Here is a 19,331-nt window from a genome sequence, read left to right on the forward strand (position 1 = left end):
CTATTTGTAATATAAACATTGCTTTGTCTTTGCTAGCTTGGTGCCAGGTTTCACTCCCCTTCTTGAACGCTCTATTCAACAAAATGCAAATGCACTCTACCTCTCATACATATCAAAACTAGTATATATCAAAGCACCCAGACTAGCTGGCTTTAATATAATTAAGACACACCCACAGACTAACCCTCTATTTGACAAAAAATAATTTCCAATAATATACATTATATTGTCACCTAGTAGTGGCCAGGGTAGTGGGCATTGATTGGCACAGTATGATGAGTATGGTTGTACATTACAGGAACACTGTGAAGCATCTTTGAATTTGGATGTAGTGGCCATAAAGCAATGTTTGTGCAGTCAATGGCTCACTGCATCATGAGGAAGCCCCTTATACTGTTGGAGCCACATGCATATGCTCCTGTTTCTCTCAGGAAAGAGGGCAGGCAATATATTCCATTGTCTTGCTTCAATTACCTTCCTTATACAAACTGATCAGCAAACTGCGAGATATTGGAGGTATCATCTGATCCAGCTTGGAATAGGCCTGATGTAAAGAAGATAATTGTCACGTTCAACTTTACAGCTACTGGCAATAGCAGATTTCACTGAGCACCTCCTTACTGAAGCACAAGCTCTAGCACAGTGTTTCTTGCTGAGGTTGAGGTTAGAGGCTCCCTGAAGAATTTGGGTGAATAGGGCTTCCTTCTGCAAGCCTTTTTCCACCTCCTCCTTCTCCTTTTTCAAGTGGATGATCTATCGTGGCCTTCTCCTGCAGGCCCCAACATTATACATGCCAATGTTCAGCCAATTCAATTCACTACACATGAAATCAAGAAATGGCTGAAGGCATTGGATGCAGCAAATGCTATAGGCTCTGATAACATAGGGGAGAATTTTCTCCCCTTCGGGTGGGCCAGTCGAGAGCAGGCACGGAGCCGATCACTGCCCGCAATCAGCCTTGCACCGCCATTTTACGTGGGTGGGCCAATTAAGGCCCGCCCAGCATGATGCACACCCTATAAGACCAAAAGACAAAGGAGCAGAAATTTGGCCATTCGGCCCATTGACTCTACTCCGCCATTCAATCATGGCTGATAGGTTTATCAACCCCATTCTCCCGCCTTCTCCCCGTAACCTTTGATCCCCTTACCAATCAAGAACCTATCTATCTCGGTCTTATATACATTCAACGACCTGGCCTCCACAGCCTTCTATGGCAATGAATTCCATAGATTCACCACTCTCTGGCTAAAGAAGTTTCTCCTCATCTCTGTTCTAAAAGGTCTTCCCTTTACTCTGAGGCTGTGTCCTCGGGTCCTAGTCTCTCCTACTAATGGAAACATCTTCCCCATGTCCGTTCTATCCAGGCCTTTCAGTATTCTCTAAGTTTCAATCAGATCCCCCCTCAGCCTTCTAAACTCCATCGAGTATAGACCCCGAGTCCTCAAACGTTCCTCATATGTTAAGCCTTTCATTCCTGGGATCATTCTTGTGAACCTCCTCTGGATCCTCTCCAGGGCCAGCACATCCTTCCTGAGATACAGGGCCCAAAATTGCTGACAATATTCTAAATGTGGTCTGACCAGAGCCTTATAAAGCCTCAGCAGCACATTGGTGCTTTTATATTCTAGTCCTCTCAAAATAAATGCCAACATTGCATTTGCCTTCCTAACTACAGACTCAACCTGCAAGTTAACTTTAAGAGAATCCTGGACTACGACTCCCAAGTCCCTTTGCATTCCAGATTTCTGAATTCTCTCCCCATTTAGAAAATAGTCTGTGCCTCTATTCTTCCGACCAAAGTGCATGACCTCACACTTCCCCACGTTGTATTCCATCTGCCTCTTCTTTGCCCATTCTCCTAACCTGTCCAAATCTTTCTGCAGCCTCCCCGCCTCCTCAATACTACCTGTCCCTCCACCTATCTTTGTATCATCTGCAAACTTAGCCAGGATGCCCTCAGTTCCTTCATCTGGATCATTAATGTATAAAGTGAAAAGTTGTGGTCCCAACACAGAGCCTTGTGGAACTCCACTAGTCACTGGCCGCCATCCTGAGAAGGATCCCCTTATCCCCATTCTCTGCCTTCTGCCAGACAGCCAATCTTCTATCCATGCTAGTACCTTGCCTCTAACACCATGGGCTCTTATCTTACTGAGCAGCCTCCTGTGCAGCACCTTGTCAAAGGCCTTCTGGAAGTCCAATTTGATAACATCCATTGGCTCTCCTTTGTCTAACCTACTCGTTATCTCCTCAAAGAATTCTAACAGATTTGTCAGGCATGACCTCCCCTTGATGAAACCACACTGACTTTGCCCTATTTTACCATGCACTTCCAAGTATTCTGAAATCTCATCCTTAAAAATGGACTCTGAAATCTTACAAATGACCGAGGTCAGGCTAATCGGCCTGTAATTTCCCGTCTTTTGCCTCACTCTCTTCTTAAAAAGGGGGTTTACATTAGCGATTTTCCAGTCCTCTGGGACCCTCCCTGACTCCAGTGATTCCTGAAAGATCACCACTAACACCTCCACTATCTCTTCAGCTCTCTCCTTCAGTCTTCAGCTATCTCCTTCAGAACTCTGGGGTGTAATCCATCTGGTCCAGGTGATTTATCCACCTTCAGACCTTTCAGTTTTCCTAGCACCTTCTCCTTGGTAATGGCCACCATACTCACCTTTGCCCTCCGACTCTCTAGAACTTTGGGGATGTTACTTGTATCTTCCACTGTGAAGACTGATGCAAAGTACCTGTTCAGTTCCTCCGCCATTTCTTTGTTCCCCACTATTACTTCTCCAGCGTCATTTTCTAGCAGCCCAATATGCACTTTTGCCTCTCTCTTACCCTTTATATATCTAAAAAAACTCTTGCAATCTTCTTTTATATTACTGGCTAGTTTACCCTCATATTTAATCTTCTCCCTCCTTATTTCTTTTTAAGTTGTCCTCTGTTGGTCTTTGTAGGCTTCCCAATCCCCTGGTTTCCCACTGCTTTTCACTGCATTGTATGCTTTCGCTTTAGCTTTTATGCTGTCCCTGACTTCCCTTGTCAGCCATGGTTGCCTCGTCCTCCCTTTAACATGCTTCTTCTTCCTAGGGATGAATTTTTGCTCTGTCTCCCAAATTACTCCCAGAAACTCCTGCCATTGCTGTTCCACTGTCTTTCCTGCTAGGCTCATCTCCCAGTCAATTCTGGCCAGCTCCTCCCTCATGCCTCTGTAGTTGCCTTTATTCAATTGTAATACCGTTACACCTGATTCCAGCTTTTTCCTTTTAAATTGCCGGGTAAATTCTATCACATTATGGTCACTTCCTGCTAAGGGTTCCTTCACCTTAAGCTCCCTTATCAAGTCTGCCTCATTACACATCACTAAATCTAGAATTGCCTGTTCCCTAGTGGGCTCCACCACAAGCTGCTCCAAAAAGCCATCTCGTAGACATTCTACAAATTCCTTTTCTTGGGATCCATTACCAACCTGATTTTCCTAGTCTACCTACATATTGAAATCCCCTATGATCACTGTAACCTTGCCTTTCTTACACACCTTTTCTATCTCCTGATGTATCTTGTGCCCTACATCCTGACTACTGTTCGGAGGCCTGTACATAACTCCCATTGTGGTTTTTTAACCTTTGCGGTTCTTTAACTCTACCCATACAGATTCTACATCATCTGACCCTACGTCGTTTCCTGCTATCGATTTAATTTCATTTCTTACTAACAAAGCAACCCCACCCCCTCTGCCAACCTGCCTATCTTTTTGAAAGGATGTATATCCTTGGATATTTAGCCCTGTAGCGCTACCTGTGTGGGCAGGGGGAGGAGGGAGAGTCAGGGTCTGCGCTCTTGCGTGTATGCGTGCAAAAGAGCACAGAAACCATCCTGAGGCTTGGAGCTGCCTCAGGGGGATTATATTCAGTTTGAAACATCAAAATAAAAAACAGTTAAAAATCATTTATACGTGTCCCCTCATGTGACAGTGTCACATGAGCTGGGACATGTTTATCATGCTTTTAAAAATCTTTATTAATTCAATAAACCCTTCATGAAACCTCATGCCGCCCATGGATGAGGTTTCATGAAAACTTCAAAGGCCGCCTGGGCTCTTTCCCTGCCTGCCAACCTTAAGGTTGGACAGGCAACCCTGACAATTAGGTTAATTAGTGTATTAATGGCCTTAACAGGCCTTTGATAGTTCAGCGGGTGCACAGCTGACTCCTGTGTGTGCCCGCCAAACGAAAGGTTAGAATGACACACGGTGATGTCGGGATGCACGCCTGATGTCACCGCACGTCATTTTACACGTCAGCGTGTGAGGCCGAGCAGAACATTCCTGCCATAGTGACAGTAGTACTGAAGACTTGTCTTGCAGAGCTAGCTGTGTCAACTTGTTCCAGTCTAGCTACAACCCAACTTAGTGTCCTTAGCCAATATGGAAAATTGCTCAGGTAGGTGCTGTCCACAAAAAGTCTAACAAACCCAATCCAGCCAATTACCGCCCCATCAATCTGTGCTCAAACTTCAACTTGAGTATCTGATGAGTTGCGAATAGCACTGAACACTGCAATCATCAGTGAACATCTTCACAACTGACCTTACGATGGGGGGAAGATCATTGATTGAAGATGTTGTCAAGCAGCACTTACAAAGAATAATCTGCTCATCAGTGCTCAGTTTTGGTTCCGCCAGGGCCACACATTACAGACATTGTCCAAACATGGACAAAAGAGTTGAATGCGAGGTGAGGTGAGAGTGACTGCCCTTGATATCATGGCAGCATTTGACTGTGGCATCAAGAAGCCCTCACAAAACCGAAGTCAATGGGAATCAAGGAGAAAACTCCAGTGGTTGGGGGGGGAATTTGCAGATACATCTGCTGTCCTTGTCTTTCTAGGTGGTAGTTACTGCAGTGCTACAGACTATGGTACAGACTGCATCCACTGAGCTTTGTGGCGGAGAGGTTGTAAGTTAAAGGTGGAGGATGGGGTGCCAATCAAGCTGACTGATTTGTCCTGGTAAGTTCTGTTGAGCTTCTTGAGTGTTGTTGCAGCTGCACTCATCCAGGCAAGTGACTCCAGGTTGGAGTCATACTTAGCATAAAGGAAGATGTTTGTGGGCTTGGAAGCCAATAATCTCAGTCCCGGAACATCGCTGCAGGAGTTCATCAGGGCAGTGTCCTCAGCCCAACCATTTTCAGCTGCGTCATCAATGACATTTCCTCCATTATAAGGTCAGAAGTGGGGATTTGCACTGATGATTGCACAATGTTGAGCAACATTCTCAATTCCTCAGATACTGAAGCAGTCCTTGTCCATATGCAACAAGACCTGGACAACATTCAGGCTTGGTTTGATAAGTGGCAAGTAACACTTGTGCCACACAAGTGCCTGGCAATAACCATTTCCAGCAAGAGAGAATCTAACCATCACCCCTGGATGTTCTATGGCATTACCATCACTGAACCCCCCACTGTCAATATCCTGTGGACACCATTGACCAGATGCTGAACTGGACCTGCCAAGTAAATACTGTGGCTACAAGAGCAGGTCAGAAGCTGGGAATTCTGCTGAGAGTAACTCACTTCTTGACTCCCCTAAACCTGTCTACAAGGCACAAGTCATGAGTGTGATGGAATACTCTTCACTTGCCTGGATGATTGCAGCTCCAACAACAGTCAAGCAGCTCAACAGAACTTACCACAAGTAGGACAAAGCAGTTAGCTTGATTGGCACCCCGTCCACCTTCAACATACAACCCCTCCCTCACCAATGCTTAGTGGCTGCAGTCGGTACCATAGTCTGTGCCACTGTAGTAACTACCACCTAGAAGGACAAGGGCAGCAGATGCATCTGCAAGTTTCCCTGCAAGCCACACACCATCCTGACTTGGAACTGTATCGCTGTTCCTTCACTGTCACTGTCAAAATCCTGGAACTTCCTTCTAACATCATTGTTAACGTACCTACACCATATGGGCTGCAGCTGTTTATAAGAAAGCGGTTCAGCACCACCTTCTAAAGGGCAACTAAGGATGGGCAATAAATGATGGCCTAGTCAGTGATGCCCACATCCTGTGAAAGAATAAATTAAAAAAGGACCACCTCTTCGTACCTCTACATCAAGTTCCCATGTGAACTATATTCACAATTTCACACTCAGTCTACATTGCATTTAGGCGTAGCCTCCTCTCAATCCACACCCTAACTCTGTATGACTTGGAAACCTGTCTGCTTTTATAGAGTTCTAATGACTCACTCCCAATTTGCAATGCTAGCTCAGCATTCTGCTACAGTAATTAACACCTATTCAAGGCATCACTTTCTGCTTATTGACAGATTACTGCCACTGCCAGGGAGCTCTGATATAACTAGGCTATTTAACGCATTTGCAGTTTGAAAGTTTTATGTCAGGCTCTGACCTTTAATCTAAATTTAAACTTGAGGAAAAACTTACCATAACTTATCAGATGAACCATATTTCCAATTTCGATCCAAGTTACACTCAGGTGTACTCTCCTCTGCGATCAGGGAAAAGAGAATATGAATGCAAGTTAGCAAGAAACACAAAGGCGAACTGTAAAAGTTTATTTTTGTCTGTGAAAAGGAAAATGTGGAACCTATTACAGGTGGAGACAAGAGAAATTCTGGTAGAAAACAGGAAAATGATAGAGGAACTAAACAACTCTTTTGTATCTGTCTTCATGGAAGAATATATGGATAATCTAGAAATACTAGGCAACCAAGGGACTTGTGAAGCTAGGCACTGAAATAAATTTAATATTGATGAAGAGGTAGGACTTGAAAAGTTAACTGGAATGATGGTTGATAAATCCGCTGGCCCAGATGAGCTCCATCTCTGAGTGCTGAAGGAGGTGGCCATGGATAGTGGGTGCATTGAGGTATTTCAAAATTCTATAGATTCTTGAAAGGTTCCTGCAGACTGGAAAATAGCAATGTAACCCCACTATTTAAGAAGAGAGGGAGAGGGAAAATGAAGAACTACAGACCTGTTAATTGGGTGTCATGTGGAGGGAAAATGTTTGAATCTGTTATGAAGGACGTGATAACTGGACATTTAGGAAGTAATGGTAAAATTGGGTAGAGTCGACATGGATTAATGAAATCAATGAAATCATGGATTAATGAAATTAATGAAATCATGTTTAACAAACCTGTTGTAGTTTTTTAGAGAATGCTACTTGTAGCATAGATAAAGGAGAACCAGTGAATGTGGCATAATTGGATTTTCAGAAGGCTTTCGATAAGGTCTCACACAGGGGGCAGAATTTTATGGCTGAAGTGCGGGTGGCGGACCCCACACTTCAGCGCTTAAAATATCGCGCGAGTGTCCCGACATCAGCGCGTGGCATCACGATATTTAGGTGGGCGGGCGCGCTATGAAGCGCAGCACGCACCCACCATTAATTAAAGGCCTTCTTAAGGCCCTTAACTGGGCAATTGAAGCCGATTTTGAGGAGCCCGTGCTATCTTCACCTTGGCGCACAGGCCCAACGGGCAGGCAGGTAACTGATTATTTAAAAAACCTCATCCACGGTGGGATATGTGGGCTCAGAGGGGTTGTTCATGTTTTTTCTGAAGTATTTAATCCAGAAGGTGTTTTAAAACTTGCCTGTGTGATTGCTACCAGTTCAGATCCATTTCCACTAGCTTTCTCTGTACTTTGAAGCATCAGCTCAGCACTCTGCAGACAGCAATCTTTATCGGGCCTGCAGCTTTCCGGAGGCCTCCATTTAGCGTGGGTATGCGTTCTGACATCTCCACTGGAGGCAGCTTCTCTGAGGAGGAAGGGAAGGATAGAATAAGGAGGAGGCCAGGAGTGGACAATTAGCCTCCAGGGAAGCCACCTTTGGGAGGCCAGGCGCAGGCACAAGGATCGCAGGGCCAGGAGGTTGTCCAAGGTCAAAGGGGCCGCTGAAGACATCACTATCCTGTTGCCAGGGTATTAAGGCGGCGAAGCAGCTACCTCGATACGACTGAGCTGCAGTGCCAAAGGAGGCTCCGTCAGTCAAGGGAGACAGTTAACTATACTTGTCAGATGATTGGCCCTGAGATCACCCCTAACTATGTGGGTGGACACCCCATGCCAGCGGCGCTGAAGGTCACTGTTGCCCTCCACCTCTATGCATCTGGCTCCTTCCAGGGCTCAGTGGGTGATCTTTGCGGTGTCTCCCAATCAGCTGTCCACACTTGTGTCAAGCAGGTTACAGACGCTCTGTTCGGACGGGTATTGACATTTATCCACTTCCGCTGCGACCACGCAAGTCAGATACAGCGAGCATGAGGCTTCGCAGCCATTGTTGGCTTCCCCCGTGTCCAGGGTGCAATAGATTGGGACACGTGTGGCCATTAAGGCATCAGCAGGTGAGCCCGGTGCCTTCGTCAACAGGAAGGGTTTCCACTCCATGAACGTGCAGGTAGTGTGTGATCACAGGATGCAGACTCTGCAAGTTTGTACAAGATACCCAGGCAGCTCCCACAACGCCTACATCCTCAGACACTCCCAGGTGCCGGCGCTCTTCAGTGCTCTGGCTTGGCTGGATGGTTGACTGGTGGGTAATAACGGCTATCCCCTCAGAAGGTAGCTCATGACTCCTCTCCACCATCCAAGGGCAGAGAAGCTGAGGAGCGCTACATTAGGAGCCAGGGCACCACAAGGGCTGTGGTGGAGAGAGCCATCGGTATTCTCAAGATGCGCTTCAATTGCCTGGGCTGCTCAGGGGGCACACTCCAGTACCCCCCAGATTGCATCTCTGTGATTGTGGTAGCACGCTGCGCTTTGCACAATCTTGCGCTGGAAAGGGGGATTGCAGTTGATGATGAAGACCTTGACGCAGTGGATGAGGCCGCACATGATGAATCCAGCGGTGGCTCAAAGGATGAGGAAACACAGGGCGATGATGAGGGGCAGCACACCAGCTACTACACCAAGGAGGCAGGGACACCCGGGACACTTTAATCCAATGAATCTTCAGCTAGCTCCACACACATGGATCAGCAGGACCAGCAATGCCTGGCACTTCCACACATGGCACTTAGGTGCTACATCTTCCACCTCATCAGCTGCAACTAAGGACTTAGTACAGATACATCAATGTCCACTCAAACACTCATGAGATGTCTGTGAAACATACAAATGCAACACAAAGGAAACACCCTCAGCCATGGTCAGAAAAGTGGACTTTATTCCCACCAAAATAAAACACAAACGTTGCTCAGACGTATATAATTATATTTTCCCTAATCTAGGGCCAACAAAAAATCACCAGTAACAAACCCGTGGAGTGCCTAACGTACCTTATGCTTACGTTTGCGGGTGCTACGTCTAGGTGCTGCACTATCGCTCGGAGTGGCTTGTGAGACAGCCTGCTGACTCTGCTGTCCTGTTGGTGTCGATGACCTTGGCAGATGTCCTTTGGCCCGTGGAGCCTGTGATGGCCCCACCTGGGAGGGAGCGGCCAGTTCCAGAACTGGCACCTCCCCAGTTGTCGCAGCCTCTACAGATGCAACGGTCACTGGCAGAGGGGTGGAGGAGCTGCTGCCCTCATCCAGAGTGCCCTGAAAGGAGCTCGCAGCGATGACAGGCAGATGCTGTGCTGCCTTGAGGTCACATTGGACCTCCCTGCTTACTGCAGATGGATGGGCACCGATCAGTGACTCTTGGTGCCCAAAACGTCTCCCACATTGTGAATGACCACCTTTGGCCATTAGTGCTGTGAGGGCTTGTAGGTCAGAACGTAACCCAATCAGAAGAGTCTCAATCCAATTGAAGCCCCTCTCCATGAGAGTCACCAATTTCTCAACGGAAGAAGCCTGAAGCACTGTCCTGAGGTTCATGCCTTCACTGACACTCTGCCTGGACTCCTCCACCACAGAGACCAACTGAAGCACACCCTCATGCAACCCTGCCAGATGCTCCCGTGCACCTGGCTGCTTGTCTTGCAGCTGCTGCATGGTTGACACCTCCAGAGGCACATCATCAGTGCCAGACTCAGTATGTGCCTCACCCCTTGCAGTCCTCCAGCTGCTGGCACCATCGGCACTCTCTGTCCCTGCCATCTCCTCCAGCGATTGTGAAGTGCCCTCTACACTGTGACCCGGGAAACTAGCTGACATTACATTCCCCACTGAAGTGTTTGTCGTTGTGCTGGTGCCTGGCTGGCTGAAATGATGTGCCGAAAGTTGCACATCTTGGCCCACAGGTGTGGAGGGGGGCTCCAAACTTGTTGGTGGCGGCCATGCGATGGTGATTAACAACAAGGACAGTGCATCAGATTTCAGTAAGTAACACCTTTCATCCCTTTCCCCTCCAGCCTCATAAGTCGCTCACCCTTCAAGAACCTAAGAAAACGAACATTGGTGGGGCGGTAAATAGTCAAGAGGAGGCCCAAACATTACACACACATACAGACAGGCTGGTCAGATGGCCTAAGGAATGCCACATGGAATGTTATGTGGATAAGTGTGAGGTTGAGCACTTGGGCAAGACAAGCAAGGTATGGGAATACATGAGTAATGGTAGGACCGTGGGAAGTGATTAACGATTACAGGAACCTTGCTGGGCAGACCGGTTAAGGTAGCAGAACAGGAACATGAAGCGTTTAACAAGGTCGAAGCCAGATGTGCCTTTATTAGCCGAGGAATAGAATATAGGAAAAGGGAGGTCATGTTGCAAGTGCAGAAAACGCTGTCAAGGCCACATCTACACTTCTGCATTCAGTTGTGACCTGCACTTCATGGGATGGATGGCATTGGAATGGGGAGAGTGCAGAGGTTCCTGACCTGGATGCATGCTGGCCTGGAGTTGGAGTGATGAGGAAACATTGCAAACACTTGCGACACTTGCTGTGGAGCACAGGAGATTGACAGCTCCCTTGGTGCATTGATGCCTACCGTGGTGGCATTTATTTAAGTTGAGTGCCATGAGGTTGATAGGTGAGGTGCTGAGGATCTTTTGGACAGGGTAATGTGGGATGCACTGGCTGAAAGGGTGGTGGAGGTACAAACCCCCGTAAGGTGCAATAAGTCTTTGGATGTGCAGCAGCGATGGCATGGCATGTTAGGCCATGGGGATAATGATCACAAATAGGATAAGGCGACTTTGGAAGGTGCTAGAGACACGCATCCTCAAGGGGCCGAGGGACCTTTGTGTATGACCCACACATCTGACTGTATCAGTCTGAATGAGCAGTGTTGCTGCATTAACAATTGCAGCAATCATTAGTAGTTTTGATGGTGAGGAGACAGGGTGGATGGGACTGTGGCCGCTGCACCCCAGCCACGCCGACACCTGCCGACCTGGCCGCCGGCCTCCTCCCCAGCTCCATGACCTGCTCCTCATAGGTGGTGAGGCGCTGCAGCACGACATGCACACCACCAATCCGCTGCCGTTCCCGCATATTGCTCTCAGTTTTTGCCTGCAGAATAGAGAAGAGCATTTATTGGGGCTGATCGCTCATGTACTCTGCATGCGCATGCGCACCCCGCCCACAGTGGCCCATCTGAGGCCTCCAGCGGCTCCTGTCGACACTACTAGTGATCAGTCCCCAGAAGATAGTACGGCTGGTCCAAACCCACTCCCCCAACGGACACCTTGGACACATTCGGCGTCCATCACTTTGAATTACACATGGATCTTAGTGCCCATGGCAAGGAGGCGCAACTAGGTGCGGCGCTTAGGCCAGCAGATGGCTCTTGGCCACGACACCTTGAGGCTCCCCTTCCACCAACTCTTCGCCATCAATAAGACATGTGTTGGAGTTCTGAGTATGTGTTTATCTGCCTCCCCTGCAGGTTGCCCCCAGACTACTCAAATGCGAAAAACATCAACATATGCTGTGGGGAGGACCCAGCTTCTCCTCAACCACTAAGGCTGATGTAAGCATGGTCACTATCTGTTTCCCCACCCAGCGAGCTCCAAATGCCCAATGCAGTAACGACACTAAGATGTGGGGCGATGGGGGGCGGGGGCCTCAAAGGCTAAGGCTACCTGCTGGGTCAAATGGCCAAGGCTGACATGGTACTCACCCTTCCAGAGCGCAGCAAATCATTGAAGCACTTGCGGCACTGCGTTCCGGTGCACCGCACATTGTCATGAGACCTAACAGCCTCCGCCACCTCCTGCCACGCCTGCCTGGTGACACAGGGGGCCCTCCTCCTCCCATCCTCTGGAAACAAGACATCCCAATGGTTGGACACCTCTTCGAGGAGGACAGCGAGGCAGGCATCTGAGAACCAAGGGGCATAGTGCCCTCCCCCTGCTGGCCTATCCTGCAGTCTGCCCCCCTTCTCTTCCTCTGCCTTCACATCTTGTGCTGCCCGATGACTGGCCATGGTTAACAGCCTAACGGAGGCTGCCTGGCCGCTCATTATACAGACTGCTGGTTCCCCATTGGAACCAGCAGTCTGAACACGCCTGCTGCCAATTTAATTTTCCCGATGAACAGGGGAGTCGGAACCCCGCTGGGCAGGCCTTAATTGGCCCGACCACACAAAATGCTTGGGGTCCTTGATGCTACTGTCAGCCAATTGTTGCCTTAATTTCACAGTCTCATCTCACCCCATACATTCACTGATGGCATGTCGGAATACTAACCCATCGCACCAGCCAAATCTAAAATGTAATATTAAAAGTTAAGAAAGAAGGAAGATTTCAAAAACATCTCAGATGTCTCACATCTATGTGTGATCTATGGCTTACTTGGAAGTGCTGTTATTAGCAACCATATTGCACATTGTAAGATCACACAACAGCAACAGGATGAAAGATCAGTTCATATGTCTTTGGTGCTGTTGGTAGCAATACTTGAATTTAAAACCTATTGACTCAAGCAGAGAAAAGCTGTAGCAAGTTATGACTGAAATAATTACATTCTATGTTCTTAATTTCTTCTTCTTAACATTGTTTGGATAAATTCTAATATTTGTGGTGAATATGATATTTCCATTTGTTTAAAAATAACCTAAAGCACCATGTTACAGGTTGGCTCTATTTGCACTATATATGACAATAGGTGAGATAAAGAACAGATAAACCAGGTATCAATGATAACAGCTTTTATATTTGGTTGAGGATTCCTCATGATAATTTCACATGCATGGTCCATTGTTTCTTTCCTTTAGATTGAATCAATTCTGAGACAAGGAATTACTTCACTGAATTGGTCATCAATAACACATGACCAATTCTTCTCTGATGTAGGCACAGCCATAGATGAGTTGACTGCATTGCTCAAGACAGTAAGTAGATTTCTAAAAACTTTACAAATACTTATTAAACTGAAGTATAAGGATAGTGGGAACAGAACATTTCATTTGAATTTGGGAATTAGTGACAAGGTATTACAAGAGTCAGATGAAAGGCAGCTTGTAATTACAATGTATTTTTATAGCAATCAATTCTTCTCATTATTTCACCCTCCATATGCAAACCAGGTTGTCCCCTGAGGGTGGAGGAGGGGATTAAGAAGCAAAAAGGGCATTAATATTTTGAAGGTCTTTATTTTAAATACGGTAAATACAGGAAATTTTAAGCCTGACTGTTCATATATAATTTATGAGTGAGTTAAGCAAATATTCAACCATTTTGCTTAACACCTGAAACAAAAATGCTTTGCAAGGTTAAAGCTAACACATCTGCAGTCTCCTCATTTATGTCCTTTTATGAACTGCAGGTGAAAATTATCAGGCCCTACAGACCTGTCTAACCTAAGTTGCATTATTAGTTTCCAAGTTACAGGCAGAATTTTCTTCCTGGGAAACTAAGCGCGGTGGTGGGTAGAAACGTTGGCACGACTCCAACTGGCTAGTGGGTTGGGTGGCCAAGCCAGATTGCCCGCTTGTCAGTATATTATTTATGCATAAATGAGCAACTCGTCAAATCTCATGGCGGGCAGGCTGGTATTCGTCCACCCCGCCATACCTCATCTGGTCGAAGTTCTGGCTGCCATATTTAAATGACACAGAATCACAGAGTGCAGAAGAGGCCCTTCAGCCCATCGAGTCTGCACCAACACCTGAGAAACACCTGGCCTACCTACCTAATCCCATTTACCAGCACTTGGCCCATAGCCTTGAATGTTATAATGTGACAAGTGCTCATCCAGGTACATTTTAAAGGACGTGAGGCAATCCGCCTCCACTATCCTCCCAGGCAGCGCATTCCATCCATCACCACTCTCTGGGTAAAAAAGTTTTTCCTCACATCCCTCCTAAACCTCCTGCCCCTCACCTTGAACTTATGTCCCCTCGTGACTGACCCTTCATTCACTCTCTGCAGCCCAGGACTCATTGTGGCCAGTGATGGTCCCCCAAAGAGGCAGGCCCTTTGTGCCAAAGTTCAGTGATAGGTTAATGGAGACACTCCTCCAGGGAGGCTAGGACAGGCGGGTGGTCCTCTATCTCTGTGATGGGAGCTGGAGGACCACCAACTTCACCATGCAGGCTTGGAAGGAGGTTGCCAGGGAGGTCAGCACCTGTGGACCTCGGAAGAAGAGGACCACTCTCCAGTGCAGAAAAAGGTTGAATGATCTCATCTGCTCCACCACAGTAAGTCAACATTTTCCTCACTCTCAACTGATGCTCTCATAAGGCCATCAGGCATTTGCAGGATTACAGTCCACAGGGATCTCACGGACTACCAGCACAAGGAATATCAGCACTGATTCTTTCACACACACTTTAACATCTTAATTCCTTGTGGCATGTTGCATAAGTCCCATCTTCACATAGCCTCACATAGGTCAAATCAGCACACACAGTAGGCATGCATGCTTATTATCTGCATTTGCATCCATTCTGCTCACAGTCTGTCCACCTGCCTTTATACAGGACAGGATCGCCCACAACAAGGGGGAGAGATCCCAGACCAGAGTGTGGATTCTGGAGCTCAGGCCACTCAACTCCTCTGAGGAGTAGGCAGCAGAACTGGCTGGCAAGGACAAGGACTGTTCCCATGCTGAAGGTGAGATCGGCATCTCCCAATAAGCCAGTGAGGGGCCATCCAGGAATCATTGCCCACCTGCTGACCCTGTGAGTGCTTTTTAACGTAGGTGACTCCCTAGTGAATCACTAATTATCTCTTCCCTCTATTACAACCACCAGCAAGAAAAGGCCACTGAACACCATCAGCCAGCCCATCAGCCCCAGCCCCATAACACCTCAGATGAGGGGCAGGGGAAGCATCTGATGAAGACTTGTCACTACATTCACCTGCACTCTCCACCGGCGCAGAGACAAACACTTTGGTGGGACCTAGTTCTAGAGCATGCTAGGGGTCAATATCTGGTGAGCACAGCACAGAAATGTTTCCAAAGCAGGCAGAGGTAGTGACAACCAAGGTCTTCAATACTTGGAGTACTGCTGCATGCAAAGCTCCTGCTGATTCCAAGTCTGATGACGCGCCTCTGAAATTGGCCCTCAGAGAAATGTGAGAGCTCCAAAGACAGGCAGGGGTACAGCAGGAGGGGTTTTCAGAGGCCGTCATCATATCAGAACAGAGGATGGAGTATTCTTTCCATGATCTGCCTAATGTCGTAGCGCTGACATGTAAGCGCATCGAGGTCACCATTGGAAGGGTGGCCTCTGCCATGGAAACCCTGGTCCAGCAGTTTTTTGCCAGTTATGTGCTTGGAGCTGCACACCATCACTCTAGCCATGAGCGGGATCGATCTCTGTCCAGGAGCCCCTTCTCTTCAAGGAGTCAGGGAGGGGCCTTGGGCACCCACACGTTGGAGTTCCATCAGCCGAACATCCTGGGACAAACTAGTCAGGACTCCCCAAGACTGTCCAGCTGCTCCAGATGTCCTCTCCCTGTTACCCCAGCAACTCCAGCTGGTCAGGTTGAGTAGGGTGCACCTGCCCCACAGCAAAAGAACCAATGCAGGCCAGGGCCCTCCAGGCCTCGGGCATCCAGAGGACACCTGCCAAGATCATCACAGACAGCAGGGTGTGGCAATTCACATCCTGCCTCCATTCTGCTACAGATATCGGGGATGTACCTAGATGTAGCAGTGGGGTTAGGAAAATTAAGCACCAATGGGAGCACAATGGTGGCACAGATGTTAACTCACTGTATAGACTTTACACATATAAATATATTTTGCTTTTCTGAAAGTCTCATCCAGTGAATGGCTCTTCTACCTGATGTAATGCTCCAAGGTCATCCAAGTGTAACAGATGACTTTCTTCACTCTTCACTTATCACTTATTGCGTCCCTTAGGTCTGTGGTGTTTCACTCAATCTCAGTTCAGTAAGTCGCCTTTCTCAGTTTAGTAAGTCGCCTTTCTGTCCAAAGGAATGATATGAACAAAGCCATCAGCATAGTGGTTGGGCAATTCATATGTAAGACTTGCATCATGAGTATAGATTTTGTAGTTTTGTTTATTCTCCTGATACAGCTGCACTGAAGTCTGTCCTCTGTGGATTGTATAGATTTTATAGGCTACTCACATTGGAGTCATTCTAACCCATTGTATATTTCAGTGGTCTCCATGTAATATCTGTTAGGTTTGGTTATGGGTTATAGGTTAAGCAATATTTGAGAACCTTAGCCTTTCATGGCAGCCTGCAGCATGATGTCATGGCTGTATTTATGGTGAAACCTTATCCCTATAGTAGTTTCCACTCTCGACCTGCACAATGCAGAACAATAGACCTAGTCATCTTTTTTTTTTATTCATTCACAGGATGTGGGCTTCGCTGGCTGGGCCAGCAATTATTGCCCATTCCTAGTTGCCCTTGAGAAGGTGGTGGTGAGCTGCCTTCTTGAACCCTGCAGTACATGTGGTATAGGAACACCCACAGTGCTGTTAGGAAGTGAGTTCCAGGATTTTGACCCAGCGACAGTGAAGGAACGGCAATATATTTCCAAGTCAGGATGGTGAGTGACTTGGAGGGGAACTTCCAGGTGGTGGCGTTCCCACCTATCTGTTGCCCTTGTCCTTATAGATGGTAGCGGTCATGGGTTTGGAAGATGCTGTCTAAGATGCCTTGGTGAATTCCTGCAGTGCATCTTGTAGATGGTACACACTGCTGCTACTGTGCATCGGTGGTGGAGGGTGTGAATGTTTGTGGATGTGGTGCCAATCAAGCAGACCGCTTTGTCCTGGATGGTGCCCAACTTCTTCAGTGTTGCAGGAGATGCATTCATCCAGGCAAATGGGGAGTATTCCATCACATTCCTGACTTGTGCCTTGTAGATGGTGGACAGGCTTTGGGGAGTCAGGAGGCGAGTTACTTGTCTGACGATTCCTAGCCTCTGACCTGCTCTTGTAGTCACAGTATTTATATGGCTAGTCCAGTTCAGTTTCTGGTCAATGGTAACCCCCAGGATGTTGATAGTGGGGGATTCAGTGATGGTAATGTAATTGAACATCAAGGGGCGATAGTTAGATTCTCTCTTGTTGGAGATGGTCATTGCCTGACACTTGTGTGGCGCAAATGTTACTTGCCACTTGTCAGCCCAAGCCTGGATATTGTCCAGGTTTTGCTGCATTTGGACATGGATGGACTGCTTCAATATCTGGGGAGTCGCGAATGGTGCTGAACATTGTGCAATCACCAACAAACATCCCCACTCCTGACCTTATGTTGGAAGGAAGGTCATTGACGAAGCAGCTAAAGATGGTTGGGCCTAGGACACTATCCTGAGGAACGCTTGCAGTGATGTCCTGGAGCTGGGATGACTGACCTCCAAAAACCACAACCATCTTCCTTTGTGCTTGGTTTGACTCCAGCCAGTGGAGAGTTTTTCTCCTGATTCCCATTGACTCCAGTTTTGCTAGGGCTCCTTGCTGCCACACTTGGTCAAATGCTGCCTTGAAAATGGGATGACTAGGCCTGTATTCACTTAAGTTTAGAAGAATGAGAGAGGATCTCATTGAAACGTTTAAAATTCTGAAAAGATTGGGCAGACTGGATGCAGGGATGATGTTTCCTCAAGCTCTCTTCATATGACAATCCTGCGATCCCAGGATCAATGTGGTGAACCTTCTCTGCACTCTCCCTATGGCAAGTATTTCCTTTCTTGGGTAAGGAGGCCAAAACTGCATACAGTCTTCCAGGTGTGGTCTCACCAAGGCCCTGTATAGCTGCAGTAAGACATCCTTGCTCCTGTATTCAAGTCCTTTTGCAATGAAGGCCAATATACCATTTGCCTTCTTAACTGCTTGCCACACCTGCATGCTTGATTTCCATCATTGGTGTACAAGGACATCCAGGACCCTTTGTACATCAACATTTCCCAATCTATCACTTAAATAATAATCTGCCATTCTGTTTTCCTACCAAAGTGGATAACTTCACACTTATCCACGTTATATTGCATCTGCCATGTATTTTCGAAGGGCCGAATGACCTAATCCTGTTTCTATTTTCTATGTTTCTATGTTTCAAAGAAAGTGTTAATGTCCATGTTGCATAGAGGGAGCAGGTGAAAGGGATTTGTATGAGTTAGTCATTTTCATTGCCCTGGAACATTGTCGCTATAAGGGCCTCACGGGCACAACTGCCTCGTGCTATGACCACTTCCTGTGGGGCACCAACATCCTTGCCCCCTTTGAGGTCATCCCTTTCAGCAACCACTTCATCGGAGGAGATGTACAGCCACTCCATCCTTCCATGTGGCAACTCATCCCACCATTGGAGCACCAGGTTGTATGGAGCGCAGCAAACCACAATAATTCTTGGACCTTCTGGGGAGAGTGCTGGAGTGGGCCGCCTGACCAGTCCAGATTTCTGAAACATATCTTCAAATGCCAATGGTCTGCTCAATCAAGGAGCATGTTGCAGAATAAGCTGCATTGTACCTCTCCTCTGTAGCACTCTGTGGTGATCAAAAGGGGGCCATCAGCCACATCTTTTGGGAGTAACTTTTGTCACAAATGAGCCAACCATTGCGCTGAGGGGCCTCGAAGGTCTGTAGCATCTGCAAATGACTCAAGATGGAAGAGCCGTGTGAGCTTGTATAGGCCTGCATAATCTGTTTCTGGTGATTACAGATCAGCTGCACATTGAGAGAGTGGAAGCCTTTTCTATTGATAAATCCGAGTGACTGCCTGGAAGCTCTTAATGCCATATGTGTTCACTAATGTCCTTCAGGGAAGGAAATCTACCATCCTTATTTGGTCTGGCCTGCATATGACTCCAGACCCAGAGCAATGTGGTTGATTCTGAACAAGGGCAATTAGGGAAGGGCAATAAACGCTGGCCTAGCCAGCAACACCCACATCCCATAAACAAATGGAAAAACAGTGTGCAATCGATGTCACCCTGCACCTGTGGGAAGCAGGAGATTGCTGCAATTCCCACCGTTCT

The 19,331-nt window shown here is 47.3% G+C and overlaps 1 protein-coding gene across 1 annotated transcript in view; it reads left to right on the forward strand.

Moving 5' to 3' along the window:
* Positions 1-19,331, forward strand: part of LOC121278118 (dynein heavy chain 8, axonemal-like) — a 2,067,071-nt gene that overhangs the window by 615,739 nt on the left and 1,432,001 nt on the right. Inside the window, 1 exon segment of the mRNA XM_041188205.1 lies at positions 13,139-13,255. Coding sequence (XP_041044139.1) covers positions 13,139-13,255 — 117 coding nt within the window.

Source organism: Carcharodon carcharias, chromosome 5, assembly GCF_017639515.1.
Source record: "Carcharodon carcharias isolate sCarCar2 chromosome 5, sCarCar2.pri, whole genome shotgun sequence".
Taxonomy (NCBI): Eukaryota; Metazoa; Chordata; class Chondrichthyes; order Lamniformes; family Lamnidae; genus Carcharodon; species Carcharodon carcharias.